Genomic DNA, 15000 nt, shown 5'->3' with positions numbered 1-15000 from the left:
TGGGCTCCGCCAGGCCACTCAGCCCAAGACACACCATGATGATGACAACCCCCACTTGAGCTACTGAGACTGAAACTGAAACTAGCGTGGCCAGTACGGCCACAAAACAAGATCCAATAGCCTTGCTAAAACAGTCCTCCAAAGAACTGTTGAGGGAAGGAGACGGAGGGGAAGGCAGAAGAACAATGGGCCGAGAACAATGCAGAGTGGACGGGAAAACCATCTGCAGTGACCCAGACTTTCACACAACCGATAGACCTGTTGGAACCTGGTGAAATATTCTGTGCGGCTCCCCAGTGAGGGAGAAGGAGAGGATGATGAAGAAGAAAAAGAAGAAGAAGACCTCTTTTCCATTAATCAATTTTCAACGACTCATCTTGTGTTTAGAGGCATTGCTATTCACAGCAACAACATGTCTGTTTTATTTCCAGGAGACAGTGTCGGCGCATTGTTTGAACTGTGTTTACCTCCGCTGGGTGTCTGCCTGACTTTGATTTCATGGCACAGTACTACCTTGTAGTCAGGATGTACCACGTAGCACTGTGTTGTACTGCATTGTATTGCATTTTTTCCATCGTATTGCATTGTGTTGTATTGAATTGTGTTGTAGTGCATTGTATGGTATTGCATTGTATTGCATTTTGTTCCATCGTATTAGATTGTGTTGTGTTGTGTCATTTTGCGTTGCGTTTTTCATCGCATAGTATGAAGCGCGCGCGCGCGCGCGTGTGTGTGTGTGTGTGTGTTAGCGCGCACATTTCTTTATGCATTTGTCTGTCTGTATTTGTACGTGTGCATGTGCAAATGATATAACTGTGTTTATTTATTCTGTTTCTCAGGGTGGCCAGTTGCTCTGCAAGCTGCACACAGACTAAGAACACCCAATACAAGACACCACCCACCCAACCCCCTTTACTCTACCAAAACTCAATGAGTAAGCACGTTCTGCAAACGTTCGCTCGCGGTCGGCACGTCCCGATGTAGGCCTACTCACTGTGGCTGCATTCTTACTTATGTGGTATTCCCTTTCTTGTGGGAAAGTTTCACCTGGGGCCAGCTTGAATGTGAATATGATGCACAGTGTGTGGAACGTGCACGTCAGTGCATGTGTGTGGCGCGCGTCTGTAGTCGGCGTCATTGTTCGAGTACGGTATGGCTGCTTCTGAGACACAAACTAGCGATCCACAAAACAAACATGAAATAAGGAGGAGAGGAAGAGAGAGAGAAGGTGGAATGAGAGTGTGGGGTGCAGGAAGGGAGACAGTGAGAGGAGGAGAAGAGAGAGAAGGTGGGAGGCCGAGAGAGAGACAAAGACATTAAGACAGACAGAGACAAATAGAGACATACATACAGACAGACAGAGATACACTCTGTAGCCTAGGGTTTGGATACGTCTAACTGCAACAAGGGGTTGGGTGCGAAAATTTGGTTATTTCTTTGCTTAAAAAACGCCTGGCAGATATTTATTTACTTCCGAGAATGTGAGCTGCAATTTTGATTATTTTTCAACAATAATCAGGATAAACCTTGCAGCTTATGTGGAGTCACTGCAGATGAAGAACATGTAAATTGTGCTTGTCCTTTGTATTCCGAAATTAGAGACAAATACCTGGACTATTGCTGCATACAATCTTTAACACGATTGCTGAAATGTGACAACATGATAAAGAGCCAAGGAGCCTAGGAATTTCTATATGTATGCAGCATTATATATAATGTTGAAACAGAAATGCCTTCTGTCAGCTGTGAAAAGTAATTGAAAATCTGTAGATTTTGGAATTTTTTATTTTCTTGCATGCAGGGTTTGTTCATTACGTCTATATACAGTTTACATTGTTCTTTCTTGTTCTTGTTCTTGTTTTTGTTCTGTCTCACACACACACACACACACACACACACACACACACACACACAAGCATGCACGCACGCACGCACGCACACACACACACACACACACTACAACACATTCAGAGAGAATGTTTCACTCTGTGTGTATGCAGAGAGAGGGACACACAGAGACAGAAGCAGAGAAAAAGAGAGATGGTCCATATCCTTAGACACCTAAATAATACACCCAGATGTTTCAAGCACATGTATTCAGTTTTCTTCATCCAAAATACGACAGGTGTTCATTAAAAATTTCCACTGGCCCACTTCCTATGGACTGAGAAGATCGAAACATGGCACAGATATAAGTCTTTCTCTACATAGGTACCACAAAGGATGACACACCTCTCCCATCAATTAATGCAGCTGTGAAAACGTTGCCTGTTGAAGTCTGCAGGTTGTACCAGAAGCCACGACTTCACCTCGGAAATAAGCGTTTCATATTCCGGGAAGTGCTTGCCCTTGAATAATAACTTAATGAATGGAAAGAGGTGAAAGTCAGATGGTGTGAGGTCTGGAGTGTAAGGGGGGGAAGAATTTCATAGCGCAGGACCGTGCTCCGTCTGGGCAACATGCGAGTTGTGAACCGGGGCGCTGTCTTGCAGGAGGCGGACACCTTTAGTCAGCATGCCACGCCTCTCGGTTTTGTTGGCCTCCCGCAATTTCTGTAGCAATGAAGTGTAGTATGTCCCAGTAATTGTGGTACCCTTTCCCAGGAAATCCATCATCACTACTTCGCAATAGCCCCAAAAGCATGAGCATGACCTTGACCGCAAAGGTTGAACACGTGCTATGTTTGGAGGTGGTGAATCAAAATGCTTCCATTGCTTCGACTGGGCTTTAGTCGCTGGATCATAGTGATGGACCCATGTTTCGTCCTGCGTGATTCGTTTGTCGAAGAAGTCCTGGAAAGTGTGAAAACAGGGCAGTCTATCGTGCAGACAACTTCCGCATGTGCAAATGGTCATGGATGATTTTTTTTTCCACAAACCCCTCACCGATCTTGACATCTTGGGCTAGTTGGCGAACAGTTATGCGGCGATCCTCAAAAATGGCGGCCTCCACAAGCCGGATGGGGTCTTCAACAATGGCGGACTGTGGTCGCCCGGGAATGGGAGCCGTTTCCAAGAATGTCCGACCACACTTGAACTGACGATGCCAGTGCTTGACAATGTCATACGATGTGAACAATTGCTTGCTCAGGCGTCCTGCAGGGTTGACAGATTGACATATTATAAACGTGTAATATCTATCTTTTGGAACTTCATGAGTCTCAATTTCAGTTTCAGTTTTGGTTTCAAGGAGGCGTCAACGCGTGGGGAATAATCCTTTATACCAGACTACTTCTGTTTAAAGAGATGATAATAAAAACAAAAAAAGGAATTCAGATGCCTGACCTATGTTTAGAGCCAGTGTGCTGGCCAGGTTTTCAGAAAAAAAATTAAAGTATTATATCATAATGAACAGAATGTTTTAACCCACATCTATCATTTTAACTGAAATGAATCAAAATAGAATCACACACAGAAACACAGAGAGACACACACACGCGCGCGCGCGCGCCACATAAATCTTAGGATATCCAACAAAGATTGTCCTTCACATGTGTAAGGAAATATCTTATTATCTCCCTTCCATTCAAACGAGTGAAAATACAACTATTGCCAAGACAAACAACGACGTGAAATATTCCCGTCCAATTGTCTAGATCATAGTGATGGACTAGCCTTGTCGACAGGAAAAACATGTATGATGTTGTTTAATTCAGGTGGTAACCCATCCAGCATGCCAATTTTTAAATTACTTGGTGACGTCATTGACTATACACAGGTGGTGAAGTTTTTAGGTGTCTGTCTTACTTCAAAACTGACATGGAACATTCACTTTGATTACATCTTAACAAAGGCAAGGAAAAGTCTCCATTTTATGAAAATTCTAAGCCGCTTACCTTGGGGAATGGGTAAAAAACATTGATTCATCTTTCCATGGCTATTGTAAGATCTAAGTTAACGTATGCACAGGAAATACTTTTCAGTGCACCTAAATATCTTTTACAAAATATTCAAAGTGTAGACTGTAAGGCTATCAAAATTGCTCTCTCATGCATCCAACCAGGAAACATACAAAACAGCCGGAATTCTTCCTTTAAGTGAACATCGTGAGTTAGCAACAGCAAAATTCTCTGTAAGATACACTTCTATGACAAAAAAATTCATTGCTGATGAACTGACAGTAAGATCTGACACTGATTTTCCTAACAGAGCTAAAGCTATTTCATCACAAGAAACAGTCGCAACTTACGTTTCAAATCTGCTAAAAGAATCTGGTGCTAACATGAAAGAGTTAGCTGTAAAACTATCTTAAACTCCTATTCCTTTTGGGGAAATGTTGAAAGCAGACTCTGATATTAATTATTCTGAAACAAAAAAGGAAGAAAACATCAATATCACGACGAATACTGCTAGAATACACATAGCAGAAAAATACCAGAATCATCTCCATATATTCACAGATGGATCCGTTCTTGATGACAAAAATGCTGGCGCGGCTTTTTCTATTGCCGATTTTGAATTTGAAAAATCTTACTTATTGGAAAGAATCTGTCCATACTTACGGCTGAGCTTGTTGCTATCATACAAGCTCTGAGCTACTTGGTGAGCCATCAAATAGTTTTCTTGAAAATAGCATTCTTTGTTGATTCCAAATCAGTACTTTATGCTCTAGAATCATTTAGCCTTGAAACAAGACCTGACTTAGTTATTGAGGCAAATCATTTGGTGCATTGTTTGAGGATTAAAGGTACAATGTCAGTTTTTGTTGGGTGCCTTCTCATGTGGGCATTTATGGCAATGAAACTGCTGATAAAGCAGTTAAAAGAGAGCACAAGATTCAGAAAAATCGACAAAAATACATGTCCGACTTTCCGTGAAAGACAATGACACTATGTTAGAAAAAACAGCATGGGGTCGATTTCATAAACGATGGAAGGCAAAGTTTTTAAAAACAGAAAAGGACATTATTCCCCGAACATATTATTAAAGAAAAGATACCGAATCCATCAGCTTGCTATACAAGATTAATAACCTCTACTTTCTTCCGTATAAAACTTGACACGCTGAAGACAAATTATAGTTAGAATGTTATATGCGTTTGTGGTAAGCAGTTCGGCTTGCATCTTAGTTTTTTTCACTGTCAGCAGTTACGTATCTTCTTGCCCCAGTATTTCATAGAGAGTAACTATTCTGCAGATGATTTTGGGTAAGTTAATTCTAACGAGGTTCTTTTAGTAGAATTTTCAAAGGCATTAGTTCATAGCCCTATTTCTACATTTCTTTAATGTACTTCATAATTGTGTTAATGGTTCTAATTATTATCATCATTATTGAATTGTTGCTGTTAAGTATCAGTATCAGTATCAGTGGCTCAAGGAGGCGTCACTGCGTTCGGTAAAATCCATATACGCTACACCACATCTGCCAAGCAGATGCCTGACCAGCAGCGTAACCCAACGCGCTTGGTCAGGCCTTGAGAAAAAATAAAATAAAATAAAATAAAAATAAATAAATAAATAAAATAAAATTTTAAAATAAAAATTAAACTAATAAAACAATAAAATAAAATAAAATAAATAAATAACAATAAAAATAAATGAAATGAAATAAATAATGTAAAAATATTTTTAAAAATTAGAAATAATAATAATGATAATAATAATAATAAATAACATAAAAATAAAATAATTAAATAATTAAATTAAATTAAATTAATAAATAAATACTTGCTGTTAAAGCTAATTTCATGTTAGTTATGCATTTCTTAGTAGTTTTCTACATTTTCTGTATTAACCTGACTTCTCATTTCCCTCTCCACACACCCCTCTCCCCACCCCACCCCACTCTTTTTTTCTTTTTCTTTTTCTTTTTCTTTTTTTTTCTTTATCGTCTAATATCAACTAATAGTGAGAAAACGCTGAACTAAAGAACAAACACAGCGAGAGAGAGAGAGAGAGAGAGAGAGAGAGAGAGAGAGAGAGAGAGAGAAGAGAGAGAGAGAGATCACGTTCACAGCCATATGAGGACTCGTATTTATGTACAGGAAATGTTTACTGACGTAAAACAACACGCACTCACAAACTAAAATCTAATCTTTACCAACGAATGCGCAAACACCCAATATGACTGTTTGCTTGTTATTTATGTGTTTGTCCAGTCACATTCTTGTTATTTCTGTGTTTGTCCAGTCATATTCCTGTTATTGCTGTGTTTGTCCAGTCATATTCTTGTTATGTTTGTGTTGTTCAGTCATATTCTTGTTATTTCTGTATTTGTCCAGTCATATTTATGTTCTATCTGTGTTTGTCCAGTCATATTCTAGTTATTTCTGTTATTTCTCAAGGCCTGACTAAGCGCATTGGGTTATGCTGCTGGTCAGGCATCTGCTTGGCAGATGTGGTGTAGCGTATATGGATTTGTCCGAACGCAGTAACGCTTCCTTGAGCTACTGAAACTGAAACTGATCTGTATTTATCCAGTCATATTTATGTTATTTCTGTGTTTGTCCAGTCATATTCTTGTTATTTTTTCTGTTTGTCCGGTCATATTTATGTTATTTCTGTGTTTGTCCAGTCACATTCTTTTTATTTTCCTGTTTGTCCAGTCACATTCTTGTTGTTTTTGTGTTTGTCCGGTCATATTCTTGTTGTTTTTGTGTTTGTCCAGTCACATTCTTGTTTTTGTGTTTGTCCGGTCATAGTCTTGTTGTTTTTGTAATTGTCCATTCATAGTCTTGTTATTTTTGTGATTATCCAGTCATATTCTTGTTTTTGTGTTTGTCCGGCCATATTCTTATTTTTGTGTTGTCCAGTCATATTCTTGTTATTTCTGTCTGTATTTGTCCACTCATATTTATGTTATTTGTGTGTTTGTCCAATCATATTCTTCTTATGTCTGTGTTTGTCCAGTCATATTCTTGTTATTTTTCTGTTTGTCCACTCATATTCTTGTTATTTCTGTGTTTGTCCGGTCATCTTATTGTAATTTCTGTGTTTGTCCGGTCATATTTATGTTATTTCTGTGTTTGTCCGGTCATATTTATGTTATTTCTGTGTTTGTCCGGTCATATTTATGTTATTTCTGTGTTTGTCCAGTCATATTTATGTTATTTCTGTGTTTGTCCTGTCATATTCTTGTATCTTTGTGTTTGTCCGGTCATATTCTTGTTATTCTTGTGTTTGTCCAGTCATATTCTTGCTATTTCTGTGTTTGTTCGGTCGCCATTCAGACTACACAAACACAATAACAGTTAATTGCGGGGGGGGGGGGGGGGGGAACCTTATTGTCAATACATGCGTACACAGGCAACATACTTTTCTGAACACATCTCGTATTTCAGTAAAGACAATGAGGTTATAATTATACTTACACATTAACATTACGATCATCTTTACAGTGTCCTAATTTCTAATCGTAATTAACTTTACTTCCAAATTAAAATAATAATGTTTTCGACATTTCCATGAGTCCATCAGAATCTTTTTTAAATCTTGATTTTTATTTCATTTCCCCGTGTGTGTGTGCGTGTGTGTGTGTGTGTGTGTGTGTGTGTGTGTGTGTGTGTGTGTGTGTGTGTCTGTGTGTGTTTCTGAGCAAGCGCGTGTGCGTGCGTATTTGTGTGTGTGTGTGTGTGTGTGTGTGTGTGTGTGTGTGTGTGTGTGTGTGTGTGTGTGTGTGTGTGTGTGTGTGTGTGTGTGTGTGTGTGTGTGTGTGTGTGTGTGTTCTAAGAACACAAAACAAAGTGGGTCCATAAATAATAGTGGAAAATGATGACCAAAAAATGTATATTTTCTTTAACAGACTGCGTCTTGATAGCTCACATAAAATACCAAAAGATTTCACATGAAGTAAATAAACACAAACACCGCGTGCAGCGAACGTTCTCACCAATCTAGTTCGCATTATAGTAAAAAATAAAAAAAAATAAAAAAATCTTCGTCGGTCTCTGACAAAGAGTGTCGACTGACAAAGATACAAGCCTGTATCCCAATCGCCGTATTCCACACTGATCAAGAAAGATGAAAACACACGTTGGCCTTCAAGATACGCGTGCCTTTGCCACATCAAGATTATGATAATGGTCCATCAGTGGTATGAACATTGATGCTTCGCATGTAAGTGCGTGCTGAATGTACAAGAGGAGATGAAGCACTAAGTTCAGACTTGTTGAAGGTTCACTGTAGAAGCGAGCCATGGGCATGGGATTTCCCGTCGTCAACAGAGATAAACAGCCTGACATATAAAACACAATACCGGATTTCCGCGACACATAACAGACCAGATTATCTGTTGCTGTTTCACTTTGTGCTCTTCTTTACTTTTGTTTATATTTGTTTATTGTTCACATCCCTGCGTGGATTTAGGTTCTGCTGTTTTCTAGGAAGGTTCTGATGCTGGGAATGGAAAATCGGGTGATTATATCGATTGAAATGCACCGAATGTCGCAGAAACACGTATATCAAGCGGAAATCAAACATGCTGCGATAAAAGACGACCCAACACAGCCATATATATTCAGTTCGTAAACACAAACAGAACTAAAGTTTATGTATTCTATTCCCATATATAACAGTTTCAAATTAAGTAAACAGGGTTGTTGGTCTTCTCCACAATATGTGAGAGTTCACCATCACCTTAACCAACCCACAATGCTTTTCTGCACTTCAGTTTTGTTCGACGATAGACTGAAAGAGAACCGCGTCTTCATGTCAGTTTTCAGTTCATGTCACGAAACATCTTCAGCTGCGGATGGGAATCAAATGCACGGTTCTTTTTTTTCTTTTTTAATTTCCAAATCTAAAGTCTGAAGTTGTAATGAGTCATTGTGAAATGTTCTGTATTCAAGAGTTTACACCTCTGACAATCATTGTGAACCTCGGGAAGAAATGCAGTGAGCAGACAAAAGGGTCCGGAGAAATTATCAAATTTTGTTATATGCTGCTGTCTTCTTCCTCTTCGCTGAAAATGCAAACACCATTCAGCCAATGATACAACTCTGAGCTGATTTCGCACACTCCCACAGGCTGACCATCACAGACTGACACCCACAGATTGCTACCAGAATAACTTCATGTCGGGATCTTCAGAGAGAAATCCACATCTGGCCGACCGAAAGAAGCCCCCAGAACAACTCCTTTGAAACGTTCAGTGACAGCCACAACTGGCAGCCACCATGTCGTCATACTGCTTGAGAATGACGTTCTCGTCGTCATCAAAGTAGAGCAGGGAGATGGAGAAGAGCTTGTTGGGCACGCAGCACGGCGTGCCCAGATGTTTGCCGCCCACGCGCAGCGCGTGCACAATGCTCTGCACGGTGGCGTGGTTGGTGGGCTTCTGGCTCTGGCCCAGGGGAAAGGGGCACTCCCCGGAGCAGTGGTAGGCGTCGTAGCCCTTCGGGGAGATGATCCATCCGGACCAGCCGATGTCCTCGAAATCCACATACATCTTGTAGCGGCCACAGGACCGGCGGTAGCGGTACCCACCCACGTCGTACATCCGCTTCCGCCGCCCCTGCCTCCTCCTCTTCTTCCCGCCCCCACCGCCGCCCCTCCTTCCGGCCGCTCGCTTGGTCCGCGCTCTGTCTGTCCCGGGGCTGGAGGACGGGGGAGGCGGCGCAGTGGTCTTCTTGGCGCGTGCACGTTCGTTGAGCTGGGAGATGGCCTGGCGGAAGGAGGGGGTCCTGTTGAAACCTGTGCTTCCGGTGGGAACTTCCTGTTTCTGTTGTCGGCCTCGTTTGCGCTGCCGTTCCGCTTTCTTGCGATTCCGTTCTCTCATCTCTCTTCGAATCTGCTGGTAGTCTGGAAATGACATGTAAATAGGTGAGTAAACAAACATGTCAGTCAAGTAATCCACTAAACATTGGGTGAATTTGACCGATGGAGAGATTGTGAACTGACCAACCAAGTAATCAAAAAACTGAATCTCCAAATGATTGGAGATAATGGATGGAAGGATGATCAAGGGGGACAGAACGATACTATCTTTTTCACATGCGTTCTCTTCACCTTAAATGACAGAAGTAAGCGGCTGATGCATGAAACTGTTCTGGCATTTTATTTGATAAACGGATCTCAGTGAAAATTTAACAACTTACAAACCCAGTTTCCAGTTTCTCAAGGAGACGTCACTGCGAGGAGTGACATCACTTATGTTGCCATGGGATCCTTTTCATTGCGCCTAGCACCTGCTGCACACATGACCTTGGTTTGTCAAATCCAGAATGACTGTACACTCAGTTTCTTCTTCTTCTTCTGCGTTCACTCGTATGCACACGAGTGGGCTTTTACGTGTGTGACCGTTTTTACCCCGCCATGTAGGCAGCCATACTCCGTTTTCGGGGGTGTGCATGCTGGGTATGTTCTTGTTTCCATAACCCACCGAACGCTGACATGGATTACAGGATTGTTAACGTGCGTATTTGATCTTCTGCTTGCATATACACACGAAGGGGGTTCAGGCACTAGCAGGTCTGCACATATGTTGACCTGGGAGATCGTAAAAATCTCCACCCTTTACCCACCAGGCGCCGTCACCGTGATTCGAACCCGAGACCCTCAGATTGACAGTCCAACGCTTTAACCACTCGACTATTGCGCCCGTCTACACTCAGTTTGATTTCCCAGGCAACGTTTTGGGAGAAAGGGCGAGACGGGGATTCGAACCAGACCTTCACGGACACTGTATCGGCAGATAACCATTCTGCCGCCTTCCTCCTATACGTCCAGGGGTGGGTTGAATGAGTGAGCTTCGCAGCACTAACTTTGCTTATCGTTAAGGATGATCCTAGCTCAACGGTAAATACCATATACTTAGGGACATTCTCAACTCTTAGCAAATCACCTCAGGCAACCCCGGCCCTGGAGCTGCTCAACACCCTTCCCCTTCCCCTTCTCCACGTCAACGGCCACATTCAAAGCCGCAGTACCACAGATGTACGTACGAAGCCTGATCGTCGGGAGAGACATAGGTAGGAGAAAGAGCAAGACCGGGATTCGAACCAGACCCTCTCAGACACTGTACTGGCCGAAAAACACCTTAACCATTCTGCCACCTTCCATCTACGCAGGTCCAGGTGCCAGTTGCATTGCTTGGTTCTAACTTTTTTGACATTTACACGTGACTAAATACCTACGTTGACCAAACTACGCCATTGGTCAGTTCCATACTACACACAGTTAGCAGCGGGTTACGACCTCTTCCGTCCGAGCAATGCAACTGGCTCCTGGAGCTTACTCAGCATGCGTAACGCCCTTCCCCTTCCCTCACACGTCAGCGGCCACATTCAGAGCCAAACAGACGCACGCACTGTGACGTACCCTGGTCGTCAGGGGAGACAAAGGTGGGCTGTCTGGCAGCGCCATCGTCCGTGAAGACGACGAGGATGGGCTGCTTGCTGTCGTGGTGCTGGTGGCGCTGGGCGAAGCGGATGTAGCTGCTGTCGTTGTAGGCCTGCCCCTGGGCCGACTGGGCCATCACCAGCAGCCCTGCACCGCCGTCACGTTGTTGTTGTTGTTATCAACGTGATGATGATGACGATGATGACGATGATGATGATGATGATTGTCATTATTGTTGTTGTTGTTGTCAACATGATCATGATCATGATGATGATTATGATGACGATGATTGTCATTATTGTTGTTGTTGTTGTTATCAACATGATGATGATGATGATGATTGTTGTTGTTGTTATCAACATGATGATGATGATGATTGTCATTATTGTTGTTGTTGTTGTTGTTGTTATCAACATGATGATGATGATAATGATGATGATGATGCTGATGATGATTGTCATTATTGTTGTTGTTGTTGTTGTCATTATTATTGGTGGTGGTGGTGGTGGTAGTTATAGTAGTAGTAGCAGCAGCAGCAGTAGTTGCAGTAGTATTGATGTTGTTGTTAACATTATTATTATTATCATTGGTAAGATTAGTAGAAGCAGCACCAGCACCAGTAGTAGCAGTACTAGTAATCAGAATAAGAATGAGAATAATTTTTGTATAGTAGTATCAGTACTAGTAATCAGAATCAGAATCAGAATAACTTCAGTATCTCAGTAGAGAAACTGAAAGGTAGTATTGATACTAGTAGTAGTAGTAGTAGTAGTAATCAAAATCAGAATAACTTTAGTATCTCAGTAGAGAACCCGAAGGGTAGCATTGATACTAGTAGTAGTAGTAGTAGTAGTAGTAGTAGTAGTGGTGGTGGTGGTGGTGGTGGTGGTGGTCGGAATCAGAATCAGAATAGTATCTCAGTAGAGAAACTAAAAGGTTGTATTGACAGTAGTAGTAGTAGTAGTAGTAGTCAGAATCAGAATAACTTTAGTGTCTCAGTAGAGAACCTGAAGGGTAGTATCGATACTTAACATGCGCATATCATCAGTCAGAGACCATAATCACGCACTAGCGCACGCACAAACACGGAGTCACTTGCAGAGCACGCTTTCTGCCTGGTGAGAGCCGAATGAGAGCTGCCTTTGGGTGCTGATCATGTATTTCCTGGGTCATTCAGTCAGGCTTCAGCCAAGCGCGTACACACACATGCATTTTAGAGGTGATCTGTTTTCTTTATGTGACCAAGCGCGCTATGCTTGCTCCAACACTATTCACGCACAAGCCAGAGCAGACGACGTTTTCCGTCCTAACCCTTGCACAGTATATGTGACGTCACTCTGCTTACATCATTTTGTCCTGGCCAGACCACCTGCTAACTGCTCGACCAGTGTCGCGTCGCGATACGTCATTGGCTGAGAGCAAACTTGTGTTTCTGTTCCACAGTATTTAATTAATAGCTCTTTTGTCAGATCAGTAAACTACTAGTATTATATACTGGCAGAATCGTCGCAGTTCCATCTTTAAGTCTGTTCCATTTATGTTAGCCTACGTGAGACTGATTTAACGCAGTTTGTAATTTTCAGCGACGAGCTCGTTAAAACTGACCCTGTTCAGGTGACTTAAATTAAGATTATAAATTCATCTTAAATAATCAACACTTCATTTTACACTCATTATAAAGTAGGCGTTGAGCTCTTTCTTTTGCAACTTATCCGATGCAAATCGGTTCAGTAATCATCTAGAAATCTATCACTGAACACCTTTAAACAAACACAATTGTCATCGGATTCTCTGTGATTAGTGACGATCTGCTTGCAAGCACACGTGACGCACTTTGCGGTCCGCTAAACTTGCATAAATTGGCACAGTGAATGATGAGTGGTCATTTCATACCTGGTCAGTCATCTGACCAGAGCCTGCTCTCTCTCTCTTGCTGTGTCGCGGGCAGTGTGTCGTGTGTGTCCCCACAACAGCTGACACCTCGCTACGTATCGCTGTAAGTACTAGTGTGTAGAATGTGTTGATTTGTAAATTGTATTATTTGACACAGTACTTGTGTTTATATGAGTATGTTCAGTTATTGCTTTGTTCAGTTAATTCTTTGTTCAGTTATTGCTTTGACATGTTAGTCACAGCTCGGCTATGATTGATCTAGAAAATTGCCATGTCGTCATATGCTCGTAGCAGTATTCCATTTGATTCTTAACGTCACAGTCAGTGACGTCTCTCGACACAGATAGTTTGTTCCAGAATGTTCTAGTGAGTGCGTAAAGTTCATTCACCACTTAATGGTTAAGCCATGGTGGTTCTTCACTTACTATCTGGTCTATCAGTTTGCCAGTATTATATCTAATCCACTGATTCATTTGAGTCACTTTGACACAGTATAAGCTTTACCTAGTCTATACTGTCAGTGTACTTTCACCAAGTCAGCATCACTTCAATCACTTTAATTGAGCTATTTAAATGTATTAGAAATGTCATTTGATGTCAGCGTTTGGTCTTCACACATGCATTATGTTGTTGCGTATCCCAAACCCGAGTGATAGTCTTTCCATGTATACATGTGCTTTACTATTCACTTGTGTCGACATGTTGTGCTAATGACATTTGTTTGTGTCATTCCAGGCACTGTCTTCTCTTTTCATCTTCTCTTCTCATTATCTTCTCCTAGTTGTCTTCTTCTTCTTAGTTCTTCTCTTAGCATTGTCTTCTTCTCATTATTTCTTCTTCTTAGTCTTCTTCTTTTAGAATATTGTAAATAAAACAATAGAAAAACCCATTTGTGACTGGCCTCTATATGTCCCTGGCCTGTGCGTGGGATCTTGTCTATCCTTCAATTAATCATATTTAGTTAAGTCTTTTGTGCCGTACCCCCTTGAGTAACCACTCGGTACACGGCTACATTTAGAATTGTGCCAGACACAACCCTTTTGTACCTCAATATCATCAGCATTCGTTTTCGAAAACTGGTTTGACGTTGCTTATTGTATTCTCTTCGTTCGAAAGATAAAGAGAAGAACAAAAAGAAAGAGGATATCGGAAGGGAAGGGAAAGAAAGATGAAATGATGGACGGACGAGGGTGGGAGATGGGAGGGGCGGCAAAGGGGAAGGTGAAGGGCGGGGGGGGGACTAGGAAAGACAGCAGCAGGAGCAGCAGCAACAGCAGAAGAAGACGATTGATTGATTGATTGATTGATTGATTGATTGATTGATTGATTGATTGATTGAATCTTTAATGGGTACAGAATTCGGCGCAGTAAAGGCCTTTTTTACAATTCTGCCCATTTAACGACACAAAACATAAAAATAAAGAACGACAGGACAAGAACGACGAATAAAAATAGTAAAAGGAAGAAGAAGAAGAAATGTGCTAAGCGTGTGTGCGAGTGACTTTCTTGTACTTTCTGTTTGAATTTTGCTTTTTTATGTATTACTCTTTGTCACAACAGATTTCTGTGTGTGGAATTCGGGCTGCTCTCCCCACGGAGAGCATGTCACTACAGTGTAGCTCCACCCTTTTTGTCTCTGCAAGTGTTTCTGTTTTCCTGTCATTGATGATTTTTTTTAACAGATTTTTGCAAGGGACAACCCTTTTGTTACCACGAGTTCTTTTATGTGCACTACGTGCATGCTACAAACAAGGGGACCTCGGTTTATCGTCTCATCCGAATGACTAGCGTCCAGACCACCACTCAAGGTCTAGTTGAGAAGGAGAAAATAC

General features: G+C 41.6%; 1 protein-coding gene across 1 annotated transcript in view; it reads right to left on the bottom strand.

Annotated features, from left to right (window-relative positions):
- Nucleotides 1-7574: 7574 nt before the first annotated feature.
- The window catches only part of LOC143287538 (bone morphogenetic protein 2-like), a 44046-nt gene continuing 36620 nt past the window's right edge, over nucleotides 7575-15000 (bottom strand). Inside the window, exons 4-5 of the mRNA XM_076595593.1 lie at nucleotides 11255-11422; nucleotides 7575-9736 (exon numbers count right to left, since the gene is read on the bottom strand). Of these exons, the coding sequence (XP_076451708.1) occupies nucleotides 9084-9736; nucleotides 11255-11422 (821 nt within the window). The 3' untranslated portion in view covers nucleotides 7575-9083. The remainder of the gene's footprint in view (nucleotides 9737-11254; nucleotides 11423-15000) is intronic.

This window comes from Babylonia areolata, chromosome 1 (assembly GCF_041734735.1).
Source record: "Babylonia areolata isolate BAREFJ2019XMU chromosome 1, ASM4173473v1, whole genome shotgun sequence".
In the NCBI taxonomy this organism is placed as follows: Eukaryota; Metazoa; Mollusca; class Gastropoda; order Neogastropoda; family Buccinidae; genus Babylonia; species Babylonia areolata.
The sequence above is the reverse complement of the archived record's forward strand: the minus strand, read 5'-3'. Positions and strand labels throughout refer to the sequence as shown.